Below are 25965 nucleotides of genomic sequence, written 5' to 3' on the forward strand. Positions count from 1 at the left end.
TTGAGATTACTGTTAGAAACTCACTGATAAACATAGACTCATTCAAAAATAAGCATGGGTTTGCTGGATTCTTAATGCTCTTTTTAAGCTTCTAGACCCCCTTAGGCAGCAGTTTTAAACTGGACCAGTGGTACTTAAAATGGGTCTGGCTAAAATAATCGAACAAAGTAATAAAACTCCTATCTCTCTGTATTTTCCAAAACAAATATTTAAAAACATTTCATTTAGTGTATGATAATCCAGTCCTGCTTTGATAAATCTTAATTATAATCATGATTTGTGAATTTATTATGTAAATGTTTTTACTTGAATGTCCAAAATGTCAAAAGTTTTTGATTTCTGTTTTTATAAGTCTATAGAAGTGTGGAATTTTGAACTGAAATGTTGAACTGGTTTTGATCATTGTTTGTCTCCTCTTTTGTGTCCAGTTACACCACTGGTCACATCTGGGCTTGCCCACCTAGTGAGGGCGACGACTACATCTTCCACTGCCATCCTCTAGATCAGAAGATCCCAAAGCCCAAGCGACTGCAGGAGTGGTACAAGAAGATGCTTGACAAAGCTGTAACAGAGCGGATAGTACACGACTACAAGGTTTTTATTTTATATTTATATTTCCTTTGCCAGCTTTTACATCTACAGTAAAATGTTTGGAGTGACAGATTAAAATATGTTTTCCAAAACATAAATTTTCCTCTTTATTTGCTCTCAAAGGATATTTTCAAGCAGGCCACAGAGGATCGATTAACAAGTGCCAAGGAATTGCCTTATTTTGAGGGTGACTTTTGGCCCAATGTGTTGGAGGAGAGCATTAAGGAGCTGGAACAGGAGGAGGAAGAGAGAAAAAGGGAGGAGAACAGTACTTCTAATGAGAGTATTGATGTAAGACTGAGTCACTCTCTAGGCTCTTTGATTCATGTTTTTTTTTCCATGGAAGAGGAGTAAAGAATTAGCTCTAGAATATGTTGATAAAGTTATCATTGTCTTTTTGTTTTCAACTGATTATTTTTTTTGTGCAGGACGCAAAAGGTGACAGCAAAAATGCAAAAAAGAAGAACAACAAAAAGACGAGCAAGAACAAAAGCAGCTTGAGTCGATCGAATAAGAAGAAACCAGGGATGCCCAACGTTTCCAATGATCTGTCTCAGAAACTCTACGCTACTATGGAGAAACACAAAGAGGTATGAAGGCTAGGGATGGGTTCCTTTCACACACGGTACCGGTGCCCGATACCTTTGGATTGGTATCGGTACTAATCGGTACCAGTTTTCGGTACTTTTGTGTGTGTTTATGTGGTAATAAATGTTAATCTGTTCAATAATAAAATCTCAAAATATTTCTATTTAACAGATTTATTTCTCAATATGTAAACTTTAATGAATATATCAAAACAACATCCTGCTGTTTCTATGGTAACATCTCAGTTGTTTCAAACATTTCTTCTCCCATGTTGCTGGCTGCAGATGATAAGTCGCTAACGGATGCAGGCATGCTAACGTTGCTGTGACCTGCTGACATCAATTTTCAGCTGCTGACGATTTCCGAGTACAATATTACAATAAAATGTATAAACTTCTAAATAATTTTCCTAGCTTTCTGCTGCCAACGGTCATAGATTATTTATATAAGGAGCAGAGGTGATGCCACACTGCTGTATAACAGGGCTTTACTATTCTACAACAAATAAAACTAGATTTTGGAGTTTACATTCTAAACTCTTTAAGATCTTAAGTTTGCCATTAGTCTGAGCTAACATTACAAACAGCAGTTCTATCTGCATTCGGTAGAAGATTAAGATGCTAACCTTAACTCTGATACTTCTGAAAGGCAAACATTTCCAAATCCTGCTTCTGAAAATCATCCAATCACAGACACCAATCAATCTTTCTGAGTAATCTAAATATGTTTATGTTGTTTCTGTCCCTCATCCCTTCCCCTTTCTGCTGCTAGGTGTTCTTTGTGATCCGGTTAATTGCAGGCCCTATGGCAAATGCCTTGCCACCCATTGTAGACCCAGACCCCCTGATGGCATGCGACCTTATGGACGGTCGTGATGCCTTCCTCACGCTGGCTCGGGACAAACACCTTGAATTCAGCTCATTGAGGAGGGCTAAATGGAGCTCCATGTGCATGCTGGTGGAGTTGCATAACCAAAGCCAGGACCGTTTTGTTTACACGTGTAATGAATGCAAGCACCACGTCGAGACTCGCTTCCACTGCACAGTGTGTGAGGTGAGTATAAGGGTGGTTTTTCTGATGTCAGAGTTGTATGGTATACTCCAGTGTTCCTCTGCATTCTGGGAAAGTTGGAATTGATTTCAATATTTTTCACATCTGGACAGGTATAGAAAAATAAAAACATTAGTCTGGAAATATACTTGTACTTCCAGACTTTATTCCCTATCCCATTGTTAAAATGTTGTTCTCCTTTTGTTGTGTTCTCCCTCCCTGCTTCATGTCCTTCTTTCTTACATTGTGTCCCCATTTCCTTTCTCTTTATGTCTTCTTGTCTTTCCTTTTATCCTTTCTTCCTTTTGTACTTTTTTCATCCTAGTCACCTAGGCTCATTGCTTTTGTACTTCGTTGTTCTCTTTTCTTTGTCCTTTTCCTTATATGCTTTATTTCTTTCTGTCCTACCTCCTTTCTTTCCATTTTTACTTATCTTCTCCCTCCCTTTTGTCATTCCTTGCTTTCTTGTGTCCTTCCTCCCTTTTAACTTATATTTCTTTCTTCCTACATTGTCCCACCTTCCTTCTTTCCTATCTGCCTTGTTATTCCTTTCTACCTTTTGTCATTTTTTCTTTGTCCTTCCGCCCTGTCTTTCCTTGTTTGTGTCCTACTTCATTTCCTCCATTCCTGTCTGTGTCCTTCATTCTTTGTTCTTCCTTGTGTTTTACTCTTCTGTCTGTCCTTTGTTCCTTTATTATATTTATTCTTTCTTTCCTTCTCCACTTGTCTTTTCTTACTTGTGTCCTACATGATTTCCTTTCCTTTCTATTTTTTGGCAAGTTGTAGTTTAAGCTCACATCATAAATTAGGGGGAACTTCAGTAATTTATAATTTAATACAAACCTGAATGTCTAAGAACTAAAAAGTTAGGTCTGGAAAACCATAGAAGTTTTACATGGAAAATGCGTAAGAACCCTAATTTTTCCATTTTGTAAACTTTATCACATTTTTATTGTTACAGGATTATGACCTGTGCATCACATGTTACAACACTAAGGGCCACGAGCACAAGATGGAGAAGCTAGGCCTTGGCTTGGACGACGAGAGCAGCAACCAGGCTGCAGCGACCACCCAGAGCCCGGGAGACTCCCGACGTCTCAGCATCCAGCGTTGCATCCAGTCCCTCGTCCATGCGTGCCAGTGTCGAAACGCAAACTGTTCTCTGCCTTCCTGTCAGAAGATGAAACGGGTTGTCCAGCATACAAAAGGTTGCAAGAGAAAAACCAACGGTGGCTGCCCCATCTGCAAGCAGCTTATTGCATTATGTTGCTACCATGCAAAGCATTGTCAGGAGACCAAGTGCCCAGTTCCGTTCTGCCTAAACATCAAGCACAAGCTTCGGCAGCAGCAGCTGCAGCACAGATTACAACAAGCCCAGATGCTGAGGAGGAGAATGGCCAGCATGCAGAGAGTGGGCCAGCCCCCTCCAGGTGGCCCACCTGGGGGAAATGGTCTGCCGTCTCCAAGTGGCAATAATGGAGCTACTGGTCCTGCCACCCCTACATCTGTTGGTACACAACCTCCAACGCCACAGACCCCCACCCAGGGTAACATGCCTGCACTTCCCCAGCCACCAGGTCAGCAACAAGGTGGTACGATTCCCCCCCAACACCATCTCCACCAGTTTTCACCAGAAGGGATGATGATTTCTGCTCAACCGCAAATGGTGTCACAGCTCCAGCAGCAGGCTCCCAATGTTCAGCAGCTTCAGCAGCAGCAACATCCTGGTGGTTTGCCTCCATACAACCCCAGGCCACCTGGACCGTCTACTCTCCATCAGTCGCTTGGGAAACCTGGTATGGGTCCAGCCACCCCACCCCAGCAGCAGCAACAAACCAACCAGGGACAAGGGTCAATGCCTGTACAGGGCCAGCAGCAAGGCCCCCCTCTAGCTGCAGTAGAGACGGCCCTAAAAATCCAACGGCTAGCAGAGACCCAAAGTCGGATGGCTCAGGCCCAAGCACAGATTCGTAGTTTGGGACAGGGTGGCATAATACCCCAACATCCTCACCACCAGAACAGCCAGGCTCAGATGGTAATGCCCCACATTGGGGCCCAGGGCATGTCTCCCCAGGCTCAGGGAGTTGTTGGCAGGACTATTTTGGAACCACAGCAACACGGAATCGTAGCTGGAATGCAGCAAAGTGGAACACAGTCACAGTTGCCCCCTCAGGTTCAACAGCAACTTCAGCCAACAAACCAGCAGTGGGGTCCCAGGGGGGCAACCATGAACCCACAAACAAGGACAGCCATGATGGGTTCTATGGCCCCACAACAGGCTACCATTGCTCAACAGCAGCAGCAGCAACCAATGAATCAGCAACAGCCACAAGCAGGAAACCGAGGCTTAATGCAGGTATTGGGTGTTTCAGAAGGGGCAGCAGTGGGCCCTGGGCCAATGCAAGGAGGAGGGGGGTTGGGAAACCTGCCCCAGGGAGCAGTACAGGACCTTCTGCGTACACTCCGCTCCCCAACCTCACCCCTACAGCAGCAACAAGTCCTCAACATCCTACGTTCCAACCCAACTCTAATGGCTGCTTTCATACGCCAGAGAGCGGCTAGGTACCAGGGTGCTCAAGGAGGTCCTGGAGGAGCAGGAGGACCACCAACAGGGGGACCTGGAGGTGTGAGGTTCCCAGGCACTGCTGGAGGCTTGCCCAATGTAGGAGGACCTGGAGCCAACCAGCTTGGCAACTTGGACGGACAACAACAGGTTAATGTAAACCAGCCAGGGATGAATATTGCTCAAGGTGGAGCCGGAGGAGGGAACATGCCCACCATGGCTCAGCTTCAGCAGCTACAACAACAACAGCAGCAGCAGCAGCAGCAGCAGCAGCGTCCAATGTTGCCTGGAAACCTACAGCAACAGCAGATGGCAGCTTTGCAGCAGCAACAACAGGGAGCAATGCAAGCAGGGCAAGGCAACATGGCAAATATGAATCCACAGTTCAGAGAGCTGCTTATGAGGAGACACCTGCAGCAACAGCAGCTGCAGCAGCAGCAACAACAGCAGCTGCAGCAGCAGCAACAACAACAACAGCAGCTGCAGCAGCAGCAGCAACAACAGCAGCAGCTGCAGCAGCAGCAGCAACAACAGCAGCTGCAGCAACAACAACAACAACAACAACAACAACAGCAGCAGCTGCAGCAGCAACAACAGCAGCTGCAGCAGCAGCAACAACAACAACAGCAGCAGCTGCAGCAACAACAACAACAACTGCAGCAGCAACAACAGCAGCTGCAGCAACAACAACAACAACAGCAGCAGCAAATGGCAAACCATGGGCAGTTCCAGCAACAGCAGCAAGCACAGCAGAGCTTTATGCAAGCTGGACAAGGACAGGCAGGGATGCCGCCATCCTCTCAGCCGCAGCCTACAGGAGGAGCAGTAGGGGTTCCGCAGCAGCAAGGAGGACCACAGGGTGGGCCAGGACAGCTTGGGCAGCAGCAAGGATACCCTATGTCACAGGTAGCTGCAGCACTCCAGCAAAAGTTCCAACATCAGATGCAGATGCAGCAGAATTCAATGGGTGGTCATCAAGGACCAGATATCAGTGGAGGAGGTGCTGGAGGACCCCCACTCCAGCCTGGACAAGGTGGATCAGGGACAGGGCAACAGCAAGCTGGAGTTGGTGTGGCTGGTGGTGGGCCACCAATGTCGCAGCTATCCCAGGGCATGGTTCACCAGAACATCCATCAGAGGCTACTGCAGCAGCCACACCTTGGAGGGGGCTCGCCTGCCCAGCATAGTAGTCCCATGAGCCCTCAAATGGCCCAGTCCCCCCACATCCAGGGACAAGGAGGACTTGGTCCAGCAGGATCGCTCGGCAGTCAGGTCCGGTCACCTCAGCCCTCACCCAGGCCACAGTCACAACCCCCGCACTCCAGCCCGTCCCCACGCATGCAGCCCTCCTCTCAGCCTCAGCCCTCACCTCATCGTATTTCCCCACAGACGCAGACCGGGTCCCCGCACCCAGGACACCTTGCTCAGCATCACCCCAGTATGGCTCCGCCTCAGCCTCCACAAGTCCAACAGCCAGGGTTGTCTCAGCAGCAGCCACCACCAGTTAGCTCTGTGGATCCCAGTCAGTTCAGCTCTGACCAGAACGCTATCATATCCCAGCTAAGTGGGATGACAGGGATACACGGAGGACATGGCAGCCAGCCGGACATTCTCGGTGGGAATAGTAATAACGGCAGTAACAACAACAACAACAACAACCAGGAACTTGGGACAAACATTAACCACAATCTCATGTAGCCTCGACTCCAATCCATGTTTCTGTCTTTTTGCTCTGATTTGTTGCCCCAGATGACAAGCTGCCACGAAGGGATAGTTAGCCGGAGTTTTAGAAGTTTTTATTTTTATTTAAACATTTCTGTGATGTATAAATACGAACTAAAGCTTCCTTCCTATGGGAGATGTGACTTTAATTTTAGAAATCAATAAATGAATAAATTAAAACAATGGTAAGTTATTGCTGTTAATATATATATATATATATCAATATATTTTTGCCAATTGTGTACAAAAAGGCAGAAGGGTAGAGTTTCTGGTGGAGATCATTCTTAAATATGACAATATTTTCGGGGACTGAGTATTTTGCCTTTTTAAGAAGATTTTTAAGATTTCAAATGTGGCTAAAGTTAGTGAGTTGATATGATGTACGTTCCCTCTTAAGCACCCTATCATGATTGTATCTGTTTTCCACAGTATGTTTATTTTCTATCATTTTGTTCCCTTAATGAATCATAACAGGAACATCAACATATCTTCCGTTACAGTGGTCTTCTTCAGAGTGAACCCTGAACACTTACTTTGTATGTGACTGCAGCAAATTACAAATGGTTATTTAGTTTGAGTAGGTAGGAGGAAGGGTGTACTTATTTTGACAGCTATTCTGTTTTATTTTGTAGGTGTGTGACAGTCGGGGTTTATATTTAGTGTTTTTGGGTAATGTTTGAAAATGTTGGGCCACATATACGTTACAAATAGAAATCATTGCACCTGTTTTTCAGCCTTTTTGTGAATATGCACACCTTCCTCACCCTGACCCCCTTACCGATCACCTACAAAATGTGGAGGAATAAACGGCATGTTGCTGATTTATCCCAAAAAGGTTGTAAATATTTTCCAGCGCTGTTTTTATGCGACGTATGAAAGAGATTGAGCAAGTTCCGCCTTTGCCGTCTACCTTGACGGTTTTCCTTTCAATTATTTTACCTCTTTTGTTTCCCCGTCTTCAGCAACAAAGTTTGATTTGTTAGTACTGTAAAAATAGGAAATTGTGGACTTGGATACGGTTTGTTTTGTAAAGAAATGTAGAAAAAAAAAAAAAAAAGTGTACATATTTAAAAAACACAATCTGCAAGCGACATGTATTTTGCTCGTTTATTCCCCTTTTTTCATCGAATATATGCTGTGTCTGAAACAAAATGACAGAAGTGCTCCTAAGCTACTGTAAAGTATTACATTTTTCTTTTTTTTCTAAAGTGTACAGTATGGGTTGTTGTAGGTCACAAGCACCAATGCGCCTTTTTTAGTGTATTTTTTTGACTAGGTTTTGGAGAGGTTGGGGTTTATTGCAACAGAGCACCCACCTTTTATTGTAGAAAAAATAACTTCTGCGTAAAACCTGCACAAAACGGAGCCAAAACAAGGGATGAGGTCTAATCTTAAGGACCTAAAATTTGGTTGCTTAGCTTTTTATGGAGAAGATTGAAGACAGATTTTTCACATGCTTACTATTTCTTTTCTCTAAAAGTTAGGCTTGCTGAGTATGGGGATGAAACACATCAAATCCAGGTTGCAATATATCTTGAGACTTATTTTATAAATAATAAGAAAAAACAAGGATAGACTGTCTTTTATATATATAGATATATTATTTAATTTTATTTTTTTGGAAATAAAACTTGAAGCTACAGGAATTATTAGATAAAAATGTTTTGTTTTCTATTAAAGGTGTTATGGTGATGCAAAAAGACACTGCAGACAGTTATTCGTTTTGCCCTGGAGAGGCTATGGAGTCCATTATACCATCCTTTTGATGAGATGTTTTATGTACATGAATAAAGTTGTATACATATTGAATCACTGTACAAACAGATGGCAACTGAACAAATTTTGTCCATTTTTTTTCCTAAGACTGGAAATAAGACTATTTAAATTTTAGTATTCAAATGGAATCGCTGACCACTTTTTCTTGTTCCTCTTAACGATTTTGGTGCTTGCTGAAAGCAAAAATAACTGTTGCTCAATTTTTTTTAAGTTATTTTGGTGGTCTGATTGTTTTTTTGCCAATAAATTAATTGTACAATAAAGTATGTTTGTACTATTGGAAAAAATATTTGCTTTCCTCTTTTCCACATTAAATTGGTTTGTCAACTGAATATGCGCAGAAATCTATGCAACAGTGTTAAGTGTAAATATTAGAAAATTTGTAGGAAATATGTTTCCATTATGAATGAGTTTTCAGTAGACAAGCATCAATCGGGCCTTCTGGCCGTTACCGATTTACTACCGAGGTACTTCCAGCTCGATGTGACTTTAAAAAAAAACAACAAAAAAACATAGAAGACGAAGTAGAAATTTTGAATTTAACAGAAATTACAAGATTCCAATATGACATATATGTTATATATATATAACATGTGAAAAATTAGAACAATCCTTAACAGTCTGTTTTTATCTAACATAGTAGGACAAATGGATCATTTATATAAACTTGGAACAAAACTGGGAGTATCCAGTAATATAATTTAACAATGACAACTTAAGAAAAGACCTTTTTGTAAAGTGTAATTTTAAATGTAACTTAAAGATTCTGTTAAGGGATACAATATAACAGCCCAACATTTATTCTCACTTAAAATGGCTAAAACCAGATTAAGACATCAGGTGCACATGATGAGAGCAGCATTACTCAGCAGCTTGAAGGACGTTTCGCATTGTTTAGCCGTTTGGTTCTCCTGACTGTTGAAGAAAGAATGAAGTCTAAAGAATTTGAATCTGCCACTCACCAGATGGAAAAATAGTCTTCAAGTGGAGGACATTCAAAACAATTGACAGCATGGCCAGCCAAGCTAGACTTTCCTAGAGCAGACCGCAAGATGCTAAAGGAAGTCTCCAAATACCCTAACATGTCATAATGGGACAGGCTCTTGCTGCCGTTAATGTGAAAGTCCATGGCTGTAGAACAGAAACACTGACAGCAGAAGTTGAATTTTCATGGGCCTGTGAAAGACTCAAGTTTGCCAAAGACAATGTAGTCAAAGACCAGGACTTCTGGATCAATGCTCCTGGGACAGATGAGTCTAAAATGATAAAATACGTATTTGGAACAGCAGACAGCTCTGGCATAAACCCAATATAGCATTCCTGAAAAAGCTGTGTGTCACGGTTTGGGCATGCTTTGCTGCAGCAGTACCTTGCCAGCTGAAAAGTCCTGGGCCTAGTCAAAGCCCAGATCTTGATCTCATTGACATGCTGTGGGGTGAAACGGTCTGAACATGAAAGGCAACTCCTCAAATATCGCACAGCTGAAGGTGAAGAGTAAGGCGAGCTTTCGTCAGACTGATGTCACAGGAAGCTTCTCACTGAAGGTTTTTCAGCCAGAGGGTGAGACTAGCTATTAGGTGTTAGTAGGGTGTCCTAACTTTTACCTTGGAATACCAATTTTATCTTTATTTTTAATGAGTAACATGGGGCCACTTTTTGATGTTTGGTGGTAATAAATAACTGTTTTCCAGGGATGAAAAAGAAAAGATTAGAATTTTTTCACAACTGTGTGACTAACTTTTATTGGAGTTTTAATATACTCAAAAGTCCATTAAAGTACATGCTGTTGGTTTATGCATATTTTGGTATTTCAGCTGCTGATCACTGGTGTTTCAGGGAACATTGGTGGATACGACGTGTGGCTGCTTGTCTAGTTTTAGGCCTATTTGCTGCACCTCAATAAAAGAAGGTCACTAAAATCATAGTAAACATGTGCAATATTTATTTTCATGTCACCCAACAAACAGTCTATACAGAACAACACTTCATAGACTGGAGCAGGTAATGTGCAGGTTCACATCGCAATAAAGTGCAAGGTTCTGCGCTCGGTGGTGGACAGATACGGCGCAAGCGACAACAAGAGGCAACATCAAACCCTGTAGGGGGCGCTTCTTTATCACATCAGTACAATTATTCTGGAAGTGTGGCATCTGGTCAGGTGTTATAACAAACTGTATAAAACTATCATGTTCAGCCACCTGCATGACCCATACACAACAAATATACATTCAGGTCGATGTAGAAAAATTACTAAAAATATGTTTCTGCTTACTGTCCCTCCAGTCTTTCTCCAGATAACATATTCTTCATTACATACATCAGTGAAGAAAACACAAAGGGGGAAAAAACACGGGTAGTAATTAGCAACTTGGAGAAATATTAGTCTTAAAACCTCCACAGTCAAATTGACACAAACAAAGAAAAAAAAAAAAAAGGCAGAATCAGGCACTTCCATCCTCAGTGGCTTCACTGACACACTGAAGCGATCCAGCATCAGATGATACTTAACTCATTGTCATCACCATCATCAGTGTTACAGAAACATACGAACTAACGGGACACCACATCTGGAGACATAACACATCACCTTGGATCCTGTGTCCACAGAGTCTGGCCAAAGCTATAGGTTCATTCAGGTGTGTTTGGCTAACAGATACTTGAAGGTGACGCATTATAATGAAACGTGATTTGCAAAAGTATTCAACTTTTCAACATTTTGTACTATTACAACAAATTTCAATGTATTTTAACGGCTTTTTATATAATAGACCGACACAAAGTAGTGAATATAGAAGAGAAAAGAAACATATGTTTTCTATATTATTTTATTTTCTATTTTCTATATTATATTATATTTTCTCCTATAGTTACTATGGGAGGCTGCTTGATTTTATTTGTGGGTATTGAGGTAAAGGGGGCTGAATGCAAAGCCCACAATTACGTATTACTCTTTGTTGGTACGTCTCATAAAAGCCTAATAGAATACATAGAAGTTAATAGTTGTAAAATGACAAAACCTGAAAAAGCTCAAGGTGTGTGAATACTTTTGCAAGGTTTTATTTTTAGAATTAAGGTCAGGACTTTTTTGTTTTGTGATTTTTATTTAATGCTGCATACAGAAGACAAAAATAACTACACTGCTAAAAAAAAAATAAAGGAACCCTTAAACAACACAGTAAATCAAACTTCTGTGAAATCAAACTGTCCACTTAGGAAGCAACATTGATTGACAATCAATTTCACAGCTGTTGTCCAAATGGAATAGACAACAGGGGGAAATCTTTGGTGATTAGCAAGACACTCAATAAAGGAGTGGTTCTGCAGGTGGGGACCACAGACCACTTATCAGTACCGATGCTTTCTGGCTGATGTTTTGGTCACTTTTGAATGTTGGTGGCGCTTTCACACTCGTGGTAGCATGAGACGGACTCTACAACCCACACAAGTGGCTCAGGTAGTGCAGCTCATCCAGGATGGCACATCAATGCGAGCTGTGGCAAGAAGGTTTGCTGTGTCTGTCAGCGTAGTGTCCAGAGCCTGGAGGCGCTACCAGGAGACAGGCCAGTACACCAAGAGACGTGGAGGAGGCCGTAGGAGGGCAACAACCCAGCAGCAGGACCGCTACCTCCACCTTTGTGCAAGGAGGAACAGGAGGATCACTGGATCACTGGCAGAGTCACTGGCAGAGTCCTCAAACGGTTAGAAACCGACTCCATGAGGATGGTATGAGGGCCCGACATCCACAAAGGGGGTTGTGCTCACAGCCCAACACCGTGCAGGACGCTTGGCATTTGCCAGAGAACACCAGGATTGGCAAATTCACCACTGGCGCCCTGTGTTCTTCACAGATGAAAGCAGGTTCACACTGAGCACATGTGACAGACGTGACAGAGTCTGGAGACACCGTGGAGAGCGATCTGCTGCCTGTAACATCCTTCAGCATGACCGGTTTGGCAGTGGGTCAGTAATGGTGTGGGGTGGCATTTCTTTGGAGGCCAGCACTGCGCTCCATGTGCTCACCAGAGGTAGCCTGACTGCCATTAGGTACCAAGATGAGATCCTCAGACCCCTTGTGAGACCATATGCTGCTGCGGTTGGCCCTGGGTTCCTCCTAATGCAGGACAATGCTAGACCTCATGTGGCTGGAGTGTGTCAGCAGTTCCTGCAAGATGAAGACATTGAAGCTATGGACTGGCCTGCCTGTTCCCCAGACCTGAATCCGGTTGAGCACATCTGGGACATCATGTCTCGCTCCATCCACCAACGTCACGTTGCACCACAGGCTGTCCAGGAGTTGGTGGATGCTTTAGTCCAGGTCTGGGAGGAGATCCTTCAGGAGACCATCTGCCGTTTCATCAGGAGCATGCCCAGGCGTTGTAGGGAGGTCATACACAATACTGAGCCTCATTTTGACTTGTTTTAAGGACATTACATCAAAGTTGGATCAGCCTGTAGTGTGTTTTTCCACTTTAATTTTGTGTGTGACTCCAAATCCAGGCCTCCATTGGTTAATAAATTTGATTTCCATTGATGATTTTTGTGTGATTTTGTTGTCAGCACATTCAACTTTGTACAGAACAAAGTATTCAAAGAGAATATTTCATTCATTCAGATCTAGGATGTGTTATTTTAATGTTCCCTTTATTTTTTTGAGCAGTGTGTATTAGTCAGGTAATCTAAAGTTTTCTGGGGGCATCAACAGAATCCTTCTTATTTATCTAGGCACGTTGCGGTCTTTAATAATTCTGCCAGTCATACTCTAATGGACCCACATGACTTTAACACAGTGCAATTCCATAATTCTATCATGTGGTTTCAGAGTTTGGTTCATTTGCGCCTTCTGCTTCACGGTTTTAAGATGTAGAGCTGGATGGTTAAAAGAAACTACACTGTGCGTCTTTGCATTAATAAACTGTACTAGAGGAGAAAGGCATGCAGGCGGATCAAATCGTCTTTCGGAAGACTTTGAATCGCATACAAAACCTAATCATGTGATGTACAGCGGTAACAGTCTATATGTTTACAGGTTACAGGTACAGCGCTGTATGTTAGAGTGAAACTGATCAGCTACACCCACCTCATTGTAGTTTAGAGTATGTACAATATGTCTGACTCTAGAATACGGCTGGCTAGCTTAGTGTGGAAGAGAAAAAGCAGTGGCTGTGTTTACATGCACAGAGGACTTCCCTTCTTAACATTAATACACCGAGATCCCGTCTGGTAAATAATCAACGGTCAATTCATTCTGATTTAGAGTGATAGGTTATAAATGCATTTCCTCAGCTACTTAGTTAAAGTCTGAATGCCAAAAATGTCTGCATTTCATGGTCCATATTCATGCTAAACGTAAACCATTATCTTTTTTATGAATTATAAATGTACATATTGGAAAATATGCCTATAATATGCTTATAATATGCTTATAATAAGGTATAAGGTATAATAAGGTTGATTGAAGTGTTTCACTCATCAAGTATGCTGATCATCTTCTTAACTGTTTTAAAGGTCCTTAAGGGACTTTTAGATCTTTAACATTTTAAAACATGTGGTTTGACCTCTATACCTTTACATAAATACATATCATCAGCACCACATTAGCATTAAATTCACAACTAGGAGTCCTAGAGGTTATTGTGGATACACCTAGTGTTAAATTTTACACACATGTTGCAAAAAGCACTTTACTGTTAAAGACTGAAGCTGGAAGAATGATGGGATGAGTGAAACAAAGTATGTCAAGGGAACTCAGATGCATTGCCCCCAAAGTGACCAGGTCAACTATACATTGCAAACATATTTACACAGATTTCCAAATGTGGCCATGTTACAACCACAAACTCCTGTGTGTTTTATTGCCATTTTATGACAGAAACCTACACAACGTGTGAGTGAACGGTACAGCCCATTGAAGGCTAATGTGGCTAATAATACCAGGTTATGGTGAAGCCAGACTGAAACTGACAACACAATTTAGAGCAGAGAAAAGTAGGAATCCATAGCAACCTACTCTGCTGCTGTAGCTAATCACTAAAGAAAATATTCTGCAAAATTAGCAGAATGACAGAAATTGGGATGTTTATGAACACATTTTAATGGGCCAGATGTTTGTTTACATTGTAAAAAAATGTTCTGCATGTGATAGATCCATGTTTGCTTTATTTTGGTTTAGAAAGATCCTTTATTTGTTCCTCAGTGGTAATATTTATTTGGATCAACAGCAAATTGACAGGCAAATGGAAGCACACAGTGGCAAACGAACAATCAGGAGTTATAATAAAATAAAATAAATGCACAACTGAATCAAAGGTACATACTTCTATAAAGGAAATGAATACCCATACTAAGTCTTAAAAATGTTGTCATATTGTAATTAATATTTAGTTTGCTCTTAACTAAAAAGAACCCTGTGCCTAAAAAATGTTGCTGCGGTATTGACAATATTTTCAAGTTTTTCTTGTAGTATTGAGTTTGAAAATGACAAACCTTCTTCAGAGTGATTTGCAGTGTTGATTTTTCCACCATACATAACAATATGCCTTCTGTTTGCTGTGTTCTATATGGTTAGCAGCAAACTCCAAACTTGACTTCTTATTGCCTGATTTCAACAATTTTCCTCTTATCACTTCACCAAGGATCAATGTGTGAAGTGCAGAGTCTTCCACCTGAGCTGTGGATCTCTACAGCTCCTCCAGATGAATCAAAGGCCCCTTGGCTGCTTCTCTAATTACTGCTCCCCTTGCCTGGCATGTGTGTTAGCTGGTTGCTCATGTCTTGGTAGTTTTGCAGTTGTGCATGGACATGATAGATTGAACAGTGAGATGTTCAAAGCTTGGGATATTGTTTTATAACCTAACCCTGCTTTAAACAACTCCACAGCTTTATCTCTAAGATGTCTTGCGTGTTCCTTGGACGTCGGGATGCTGTTTGTTTACTGATGTTCTCTAACAAACCGCTGAGGTTGACACAAAACAGCTGGAGTTCTCCTGAGATTAAATTACAAAGAGATTAACAAATCAGGGGACTTTTGAAGGAAATTGGTTGCACTCAATTCTTTTAGGGTTTTTGTTGAATTCAAACGCCTTTAAATTTTTTTTGTAAAATCCAGACGTAATTTCTTTCCACGTTTTATCTATACCCTGTGTGTTGGTACATCTCATTAAATCCAAATATAATACATTCAAGTTTATGGTTGTAACATGAGAAAATGTGAAAACGTTCAAGGGGTGTGAATACATTTGTAAGGTGCTGTACCTGGAGTGTCTTTAACTTTCACCTGACTCTGTGCATATAAACACCTCAGAATAGGCTGCTGCACTGTGTTTGAGTCAGTGCTTCCAGCCCCCTCTCTCAGAGGCTTCACCACCCACCTGCTCCCACACCTCCAGACCCCAGTCTCGGAAGAAGCCTTTGGCCACTCTTGACTCTCGGAAGGTCACTGTGAGGGAGTTGAGGGTGACGTCTGTGACCGTTACCTCTCCTGGGCTGATGATGGGTCTCCACAATTTTTCTGATGCAGCTGCAATGTGAGGTCCAGCAGCGGCACTCCAGTTATCTGTATCCCTATGTCCTAAAGGGAATGTCAAGAGTCAAGGAGAAGCTGAATCAAACTCCTCTCTTCTGTAACCTACAGTTATTTAGGGTGAAAAGGTTTAGCATATTGTTGCAAAAGGCACATGTAAACTATGCAAGGTTTCAGTCAGTGATAACATCCTTACTGTGCTCAGCTCATAAATAAAGTATTTTATATAAAAGACGTGCCTTTAATGAGCCTATTCTGGTGCTCTGTAATCAGCTCATGAGGTGAGGTTTTGGTTGTATGCCCAGAAAAAGGGGCTTGGAGTTTTACAAAGACTCAAGCAAAACTGGGTCATGACCGTGGTTAAATTAAACTGGATGACCAAGTGACACACATACCGTTAAAAACACCTTCTCTCAAATCAGCCACCTCCATTTGAGCCCCCTCTTGCTCCTCTTCATCTCTGTGTTCACTATCCTCTGCACTGTTCTCCACCTCGTCCTCTTCGTCTCCCATCACCCTCCAGTCCTCTTGGAAAGGACTCTGCAGGTTTAAGTTAAGCCATCTGCTTTGTGACCTCTTCTGTTTGATTTTTTTTTGGTGTGCCGGTTGTATTTGATAGCCAGGCCTGCAAGGAACATACGTCTCATCCTCCTCTTTGGGAACCAAGGAGCGCGTCAGAGAGAGACGAAGGCGAGGAGGAGGCTTGGGAGGAATCTTGTGAGCACTGCGGAGATCCATGGTGTAAAAAGTGTTCTAAAAACAAAAAAAATATATATTAATTTTTGTTTTGTAGTAGATGTTTTTCTACTTAAGGAAAGGAATGCTGGTGAGAGATGCTGTTCACAGATGCTCTCATTCGATTTACGCAACGAAGAATGGGCAACCGTTTCAGTCCATAGATTCCAGCTTCCAGGTTGAGATAGACCCTAAAAGACTTAAGGCTGGAATTGCAGCAGCTGATTCTACAAAATACTTACTCAGGGGAGGCTGAATACAAATGCATGTCACACTTTTCAGATTTTGGGGAATAAAACAAATGTAGAAAACATGTATTTTACTATGCATTACTTTTTGTTAGTTAATTCACTGAAATATTCAAGAGCTATCAATATCTTTGAAAAACACTGAATATGTTGATCACTTTACCTGTAAAACGAGTCTTTTTGACTTCGATCCTTTCCTTCTGTGGCCAACGACTCTGTCTCTCTCTTCTCTAGGAAAGTCAAGAAAAAAATGATTCAATTAAAAGCACACATCTGATTTTTAACTGATGGAGTTTTAAAATAAAACTGCATTTAGGTTCTCTGGATGTGGTTTTGCTGCGTCAGCCCTTGCGTGGCAAATAAATGTAAACGAAAGACATCTTAAAAATCGAACAACACCTGAGAGATGGGGAAATTAGCTAATTTTTTTCAAAAGTCATGTTAAACAAAGGGTAAATTCAGCCCAAAGAGTGAGCTTTCTTTTATCTAGACAGGCCTTTTCAACAGGTATGTCCATATGAAGGAGAGTCTTACTTGTCCTCGAAGGCCTGCACCAAGCACCGGTCCAGAATGTGCTCTTCAGGTTCCCAGGTGCTATATCTGTGACATGTTATGGATAAGAGATAGAAAAGTCGTTTTAATTCTCTATAAACTGCATTTCTGTTTGTCTTTTTCATTTAGTTGGCACATGAAATGACTCCTAATAAATCAAAGCACATCCCATTAAAATGATGACTAAAAATGACTAAGCTAAAAATGTTACATCACACTGTGTAAACAAAAGAAAAGGCTAAGATCCATTTTAAATCTTGAAACTGAACAGACTAGATGTGTTTGGAAAAACATTTTCTCATTTTGACGTGAGCAGCAGTTTGTGTGAATAGCTCGTTTAAAGTTGTTTTGGACGTCCTTAACAGAAATCTATGAAAGTATGCCTGATTAACTGGAGCGCTCACTTCCCCAATACTGGAAAGGCTGAACTGGTCTAACACTTTTAAAAGACTCCCACCTACAAATTAAATAAAAACGGATAATATCACATCCAGTAAATTAGCACAGCAAATAAATTAAGGTAAAAATATGACACATTTGAATCAATTAGGATGTCTTTCCTTTTTTATCCAATTTGCTGACAATCTTACTTATTTATTTATTTATTCATCCTTAATTTTAGAACTGACTTTTAGAACAGCAAATGGATTTAAGTGACTTTAAATGTGCCATAGTTGTTTTTGCCAGAAGGCCTAGTCTGAGCATTTCAGAAACTGATAACCTTTTGCAATTTTGATTCACAATCATCTCGAGAGTTTAGAGAGAATAGTCCAAAACAGAGAACATATACTGTATAGTGAGCAGAATGTGTTTTTTAACCTTGAAGATGAACAACAGCAACAGAAAAGCACACCGGGTGCCACTCCTAGCAGCTAAGAAACATCAACAGACGCTACAATTCACACTGGCTCACCAAAGTTGGACAATAACAGAGTGGAGAAACATTGGCTGGTCGGATGAGCCTTGAGCTGCAACATTCAGACGGTAAGGTCAGAATTTGACATAAACAACATGAAAGCTTGCTTTTTTTTTGCCTGACTTCAGCTTTTTGTCTATGTTCTTCTTAGAGCCTCTATTTGCATATCCTCCTAAATTGTTCATTATGGATTTGGTCAGCTGGTCTCTCAACGCAGTTGATCAAATTTTCTCGACGGGAAGACAGGGTAAAGGGGAACCCTCTTGTCCAGACGGGACGTTCTTCTCCGGATACGCAATGGATTCCTGGCAGCAGTGGAAGATTGTGTGTCTGACAATAATGTCAGTCGAGGACGTGGAAGATTCGTACATAATTGGATTTCTGATAGCAGGATTTCTGCATTTTGGAGTTGGCGGTTACCTGGCTTATCGAAAGATTCGTAAAACATCGGCAGCCGTCAAAGCACTCCAAAGTTGCCTAGGATGTTTGAAGGGATCTTTAGAGCTCTCGGCACTCAGACTGATATGTTAAGAGAGCAGAATCACAAGCTGGACGCGATCCTTCAACAGAATCTTAGGCTGGCTACATTTCCCGGACTCAAAGGTGATATGATTTAATCTTGGAGAAAGTTGTTTGCTCAGGATCTACTAAAAGTACCAGAAATTTGGCTATGTGGATTTGAAATTGAGAATGCCAGTAAGACTTCACAGCTGGCCTGAACCAAAACATTTATTGTTTGTCTAATTCAGGCGACCCGATACGGCCTTCACAGGCTTCTTATCAAAACATTTCTCCTGGATGTTCTGTAAATACGACGCTCAGCCCCAGCAACCCCCCTCATCTGTGAACTGAACTGTATGGCCGTTTGATAAAACTTCCATCTCTTTTTCAAGGACAGTGGCACCTTCGTCAGTGTTGACAGTCTAATTATTTGCACACACACTCATACTTAAATATTTGCACCCTCACAACTCCACCATGCCCCTGCAAAATCTTTGCTTATGTGTGTTGCTTTCCCATGCTGAGTTTTTTTTTTTTTTTTCAATGTCTCAAACTGTAATGTCTCAAAGTGTGAAATATGATTTTTTTTCCCCGTATTTTTTTTAACCTAAATGTGGATTTAATTTCTTCTCCTTTTCATAGATTTTTAGATTTCTCAGAAGGGTTACTAGTGAAAGGAAAATATTACTAGTTGAACAAAAGCTGTTTTTACACCAGTGACTCCGCTCCCTTAGTCAGAACTCAGTGATTGCTTAGTTAAATTTCAAAGGATGCAAATGACTGTTATTATGGGACTACAACTGCATTATACCAGTGAACCCAAGGATCATTCTCTCTTAGCACAAGATGCTTTGCCTTACATAAAGGACTTAATGATATAATTACCTCTTTAGAAAGATTGGTTTAGAACCAGCTCTTACCAGGAAAACCTAAAGGATTATCAATGTTATCTACCTTCTGTGTTTATTTTCTTTGTGATTGTATTGTAATTGTTCTTCTTCATGTACAGCGCTTTGAATGTCTTGCTACTGAAAAGCGCTATATAAATAAACTTACCTTACCTTACCTTACCTTACCTTTGTATCCATGGCTCAGGCTCCTGGTGGTGGTGTCATGGTGCCGGGGATGTTTGGTTTCCACACGTTGGGCCCCTTAATACCCATTTAGCACTTTTTAAACACCTTAACTTACCTGCGATTTGTTGCTGACCATATTCATCCATTTATGACCATCTTCTGATGGCTGCTCCCCGAGGATATTGCTTCATGTTACAAAGCTGAGATCATCTCAAGCTGGTTTCTTCAACATGAAAATTAGTTTACTGTGCTCCAAAGGCCTGCACAGTCACCAGATCTCAATCCAATAGATCACCTCTGGGATGTGGTACAAAAGGCAGATCTGCAGCAACTGTGTGATGCTAAAACGTCAACATGGACCAAGTTTTCTGAGCAATGTTTCTAACACCTTATTACATTTATTTAAGGAATTAAGAAAGTTCTAAAACAAAAAGGGTTCCAACCTGGTACAAGCAGGGTATACCTAACAAAGTGAATGGTGAGTGCACATACCTTTATGGCTTGTATATATTATTTTTTGTTGTTGTTGTTGCTTCTCTTTATCCAACTCTTTGGATGTTTTGTTACTGATGTCACAAAATAATGTTTTTTAAGAGAAAATAAGAACAAAGTCCACATTTCTTCAAAAATGTTTAAGTGACTATAATGTGCACCAGTCTACCCTCATATGACCACAGATGCTGCTTTTTCACTGGCACGCTTCAGCCTTCAGTCAGAAGAATTGCAGATTTCATGATATTCCAAAAGATTTTCTCTTTATTCTGTTTCAACATCATGACTACATGATTGCTGGCAACTTTCCTGTAAAATTAAATCATCGTTCACAAACTATGTATCCTGACAATGTGGCTGTAATTTCATCCAAATTATGTAGCTGCATGAGGGTCTAAAGATTTTTACCATTCTATCTATATTTTCAGTTTTCTGCACAGTGATTTTTTCCTATTATTTTCCTTTTATAGACATAGGAAGGATGCTTTTATTTAAATTTATTTTTTCAGCACTAGTGGCCTTTATTTTATTTTTTTATTTTTTGACAGTAGGCAGACAGGAAAGAGGGGGAGACATTTGGCAAATGTCGCATGGTCCAGGACTCGAACCCGGGACAGCCACTTCGAGGACTGTAGCCTCCGTATATGGTCGCGCGCTTAACCCCTACATCATCAGCTCCGCACCAGGAAGGATGCTTTTAAAAAAACATATCTTTTAAAAATAGCTGATATTTTAAACTAAGAAAAATGATCAATGACTACATGGTATATTTTTAAAGGGACAAACCCCTCCTCATAATTAATTCTGACTGACTCAAAATCTGTAACGGACTATATATGGTTTTCTAAATCTTTTATAAATAGAAATCTGAAAATTAGACAAAGAAGGCACCGTCCCCTGCAGTGGAGCATGATGGTGGCTGGTCAGAGTTGCTGGGAAGATGGATGGAGCTAAACACAGGGCAATGTGGAGGACAAAATGTGGACAAAATTGAATTGGGTTTTCACCAGCTTTAGATCGGTTTGCATGTTCCCATGTCGCTTTATTATACATATACATAACTTCATTTTCATTTTAATGTAAATCTGAGGCACTCTTCAGATCAAAGATCCTGTTAGTCTACATACTCACTTTGGAGGCCATCCTTTCCACTTCAGCAGGTACTCCACATTGCCCTGTGGGGAAAAAGTTTAAGACCAGCATCAAATGTGCAGAATGTTATCATGATCATCAAAGAACATAATCGAGTTTTCAGAGCTGCATGCCTGTGTGACACAGTTTTTGGGTAGCTCTGTATCATTGCTTTGCATTTATTGAAGCATGCAGACTGCTGCAACGGTTTATTCATGACTGGGTGAAAGGTGCCAGCAACCTTTGTGAAATATGACTGGTTTGCTGCACTCATAACAAAGAGCATTACATCTCCACAAAGTATTTCATCAAGCTTCACAGTTCAGATTCTTCTTGTAGGCCTTGGCAACTTGAAATGTATCTTCTGTTGGGTCCATATTGAGTTATTATTTGAAGAGATGCAATTCTTTTATCAGATGATATGTAGTGAATGCTTTGCATATACCAGCCAGAGCACTCAGAGTTAGGTCATCCGGTTATAACCTCCAAGCTCTCAAAGGTCACCACTTTCTCTAACTTCCCTTAACTTATCTAGATCGCATAAGAAGATGAATGTGGAGTACAATCAGACGTACCAGCTAGTGATCTAATAAATAAATCTTGATATTTAACTTTTCACTTAGTAGAACAATTAATTACACACTAACCTTCCAAATATTTGCCATATATTGGACATCGCTAAAATATAAAATATACCACCTACTCATAAGACTTTCTTCTAAAACTCTTGGGTTCGTTGTTTACTGTATGAAGTCATTTTAAACATCTGCCAACCTACAATTTAAAACTACAGCGTGTAGATGATGTCTGGTAATCCAAATACACAGAATCCTTTAACACCTGTGCCCTCCTCAAACTTAACTAAATACTTTTGTGTATAAACTGCTGTTAAATAATCACACATCAATATGTTTTCTTTCTTTTTTTTTTTTGTTTCCCCAGAAAGGCATTAAACTGCTGCATACTTGCACAAAACTACTAAACATTCAAATACTTTCAGGATTTGAACCCTTAATTGTCTTCAAATGCATAGTGATTTAAAGGTTTTCATAATTTCTTACAAAAAGTAAATTATTATTCATAAAACAGGTAGTAAGGGGATGGGGCATTAGAATGTTGAACAGCACTAAGATGTGCTACAAAATTACATTGCTACATTGCTATTTTTTTATGTAGCGCCAAATACTTCCCCTTATCACCACTATGTCCATATCCCCCCCCCCCCAATAGACTTACATTAAAACCACATTATTTTTAGTACACTGTCGTTACAGAACAAAATATGCACTCACTCCATAATGTTCATGAAAAGTAGTGATATTTGACATTTTTATTAGGGGTGCAGCGATTGCAGTTTTCTGTCCGATCACCGATCTTTAAAAAGCCCGACCTGCCGATTCCAATTTTTTTTAATAACTGACACTGTCAGGTGTTATAAGGTAACAATACGCCTTTAATCTTATTTTATTCAAAAAAAATTGAACAATACGCGTGAAACAATACAAGCATGTTTTAACTGCACATGAGCCAGTGCTGTCAAATATAAATTAAAAGTTTAGAGCATTGCAGTTCCTTCAGTCTTTCATTTATCACATTTGAAAAAGAAACAAAACTTGCACAATGACCAATCATCGATCTCCCAAAATTAAGGAAATTGGGACTGATGGATCGGCCGGCCGATCAATCTCTGCTCCCCTAATTTCTACTGTATTGCATCAGCTTCAACTGATTTCTCCTTGTAAGCTGATGCATGAAATTCTAATGTAAAAACAGCTTTAATCAGGTTGTGCAACTTGTCAATTTGTGCCAAGTGTAATTAACATCTATTAATAACATTTCATATATAATATCAATATATGCAATTAACATTTAATGTATGAGGACAAACTAAACAGAGGTGTATCAAGAAATCAACTGTTGACTGGAAACGGATGATTTTCAGATTCACCTCCCCTGATCAGTGATTGGCCGGTTGGAAAATCCAAACTTTCTCCAACACCACACAAGCACTATTAGTGCAGGACTATTCAGTTGTTACTGAGATAAAAAGACTCAAAGAGAGCTATATTGTCTAACTTAGACAACATGTTTTAATTTAAAAGTAGGTAAACAACAAGCTGAAGTGCACAATTACTTAATAAAATCTAGCTTATGGCACTAGAAATAATGAGAGGCAAAACAGGTGAGCAACAATATGGAACAGCAATGGATAGAAAAGGCCATACAGACTATACCAAAAATGTTTTTGCTTTGACTGATTGTAAACATGCCGTTTCTTCGCAATCCAATGTAGTATCACCCACTCCTGGTCGGCAATATATTTGCCTCTGGAAAAAGTTAAACATTTAACCAAGGATAGCAAAAAAAGACATTCAGTTTAATCAGTGTTTAAAAACATTCTTTAGTTGTTGCCCCATGGAAACTTTTTCTTTTCAAAACAGTTTGTAGTAGGTGTTATGGAAAATTTCGTATTTATCAAAGGAAGAGATCGATGACCGTCACTCAAACCATTATGACCTCGACAAAGGAGAACAGTTTTACGGCAGCAGACGTGTTCAGGAGCCCTGCCAAATTGTTCAGACTAGAAAAAGTACTCTCTTATTACAGCTTCGAGGTATTTCCGATGAAAACAGTTCTCACTTAGGAGGGACAGAGGTAAGGCCTGTTGTAATTCTTCCCCTATTCACAGAACTCAAATGAGTCTAATATGAGACAGTCAGAGTCAATATTTTATAGTTTGACTGTGTTTATATAAAAATTTACAAGAACAATGAATAACATCATCTGACTGTATTTAAAACGAAAAGGCAACAGCTATTCCAACTGTTGGTAAACTAAAATAAGATTATTACATTTATATAAATGTTACCTTAAACATTGTATTTGGTTCATTGTAACACAGACAAAAGAAAGAAATTAGAAAACTCATAATTTCATGTCATAATTGAAGTGCTTATTGTGAAGAATACCTTTTTACCATTCTGCTCATGACAGAGTAACACTACTGATAGTAGCTGGTTTTTGACATCTCCATTCATCTGTTAACAAACATGTCAATCATAGCTGTAGTCCAAAAAACTCTATCCATCCTTTTTATGTGTGCGCGGTTGGGGGCAATAAGGGCCATGTAAAGAGCCCAATTATCATGACATTTATGTTTTTACATGCACAGGAAGAACATCCTAACTTCATGCAGAAAGGTATAGTTGAGATGTGGACACAGTTCCTTCATGCTGCAAGACACTTTTATCTTAATTGAAGTAATGGCGTGGAGGTATCCCTTTAGTTTTTATATCACAACTGGCTATGCTTTCTGTGAAAAGAAATATTTCCAAACACACCAAATTATCCTTGTTCTTAGTGACAGCAAAGTTTAGGAGCCCTCTTTCAAGCAGCTACCTGGCAGTGCACAGAAACAAGTGGGGGTGGAGCAACACTGCATTACTCTACACTCCATGCAGTCACAGAACATCCCAGTCATCTGGGATTTTCTCTAACATCTCATTAAAGGGACTTTAAACCATTTTAATGACATGACAGAAATGTTTAACAGCTTTAAAACTCTTTAAAAACTTGGGATACCTTGATACTGATAACTGCCCCATCTCTAGTTAACAGCTATATTAGCAGTTTTTCTTCTCTCTGTTCAAAGTTTAGTGTTGCTAAGAAAGGGTTTAATTTTGCTACTTTTACATCTGTGCTCACATATTAGATAACCTCTATATCCAGTATATGGTTAAGAAATAAAATAGAAATGACCAGGAGTATCTCAGGTGCCTCTTTAATGGTCTAAGGACCCTTAGGTTCTAGGTACGCACCTGTTAATGTCAACACAACATGGCACAAGACCTAATACTTAGCAGGCACGCAGGCCCATTATAACAGTTGGTCTGATAATGTTTTATCCTGGGCTTAATGAGTCAAACAGCTGACGCCATAAGCTGCTGCGCAGTGACAACAGTCTCTACGTTATTCAAGGGACACCTGCACCCCTTAAAAAGCCTTTAATTAGCTAACCAGGTTTAAACGAGAACTGCGCTACTAATCACTGGGGCATTATTTAGCATCCTACCTCCCAAAATACAAACATTACACCGCTACGTACACTGACATTATCCCGCTGCTCAACACTTTAATAATTTACGTCCCAGTTTTGAACCCTTACCTTTCTAAACCTTTTCTTTAGAATTGATTCCACGGCAAACACTTGCTCTCCAATGGCAGAGAGCTCCATCTCTGTGCGCACGGCCGTCCGTTGGGATTTAACGGTAAAGTAACGTCCTTCTCCCTCACAAACTAAGCTAACGGTAACTGCTACTGGCGGCGGCTGCCTCGGCTCCGTCCTCCCCTCTCCCGCTTCGGTTTGATTCTACTTTCAGAGTCCAGTTAATCCAGGACTTCCTCCGCACTCGTCCAGTGACTTCACAAAATCTGCGACACATCTGCACACCGGCGCGCGCTCCTGCCATGAAAGCGCGCTCCTCTGAAGGATGAGTCGGCGCGCG

General features: G+C 40.6%; 2 protein-coding genes across 7 annotated transcripts in view; one reads left to right on the plus strand and one right to left on the minus strand.

The window, feature by feature from the left end:
• Nucleotides 1-8622, plus strand: part of ep300a (E1A binding protein p300 a) — a 32257-nt gene extending 23635 nt beyond the window's left edge. For all 3 annotated transcript variants that reach the window (XM_047378158.1, XM_047378157.1, XM_047378159.1), the window contains exons 27-31: nt 429-594; nt 715-882; nt 1020-1181; nt 1951-2232; nt 3191-8622. In XM_047378158.1, coding sequence (XP_047234114.1) covers nt 429-594; nt 715-882; nt 1020-1181; nt 1951-2232; nt 3191-6490 — 4078 coding nt within the window. In that variant the 3' untranslated portion in view covers nt 6491-8622. The remainder of the gene's footprint in view (nt 1-428; nt 595-714; nt 883-1019; nt 1182-1950; nt 2233-3190) is intronic.
• cbx7b (chromobox homolog 7b) overlaps nt 1-25963 on the minus strand; it is a 31806-nt gene extending 5843 nt beyond the window's left edge. The window contains exons 1-7 of one of the 4 annotated variants that reach the window (XM_047378168.1): nt 25626-25962; nt 21461-21504; nt 17327-17392; nt 16956-17022; nt 16205-16562; nt 15658-15857; nt 10210-10594 (exon numbers count right to left, since the gene is read on the minus strand). In XM_047378168.1, the coding sequence (XP_047234124.1) occupies nt 10559-10594; nt 15658-15857; nt 16205-16562; nt 16956-17022; nt 17327-17392; nt 21461-21504; nt 25626-25694 (840 nt within the window). In that variant the 5' untranslated portion in view covers nt 25695-25962 and the 3' untranslated portion in view covers nt 10210-10558. Of the gene's footprint in view, nt 1-10209; nt 10595-14426; nt 15274-15657; nt 15858-16204; nt 16563-16955; nt 17023-17326; nt 17393-21460; nt 21505-25625 lie in introns of those variants that run through there. The other 3 variants (XM_047378167.1, XR_007040119.1, XM_047378169.1) reach the window with 3 other exon arrangements.
• Between the last annotated feature and the right edge of the window lie 2 nt (nt 25964-25965).

Source organism: Girardinichthys multiradiatus, chromosome 10 (assembly GCF_021462225.1).
Source record: "Girardinichthys multiradiatus isolate DD_20200921_A chromosome 10, DD_fGirMul_XY1, whole genome shotgun sequence".
In the NCBI taxonomy this organism is placed as follows: domain Eukaryota; kingdom Metazoa; phylum Chordata; class Actinopteri; order Cyprinodontiformes; family Goodeidae; genus Girardinichthys; species Girardinichthys multiradiatus.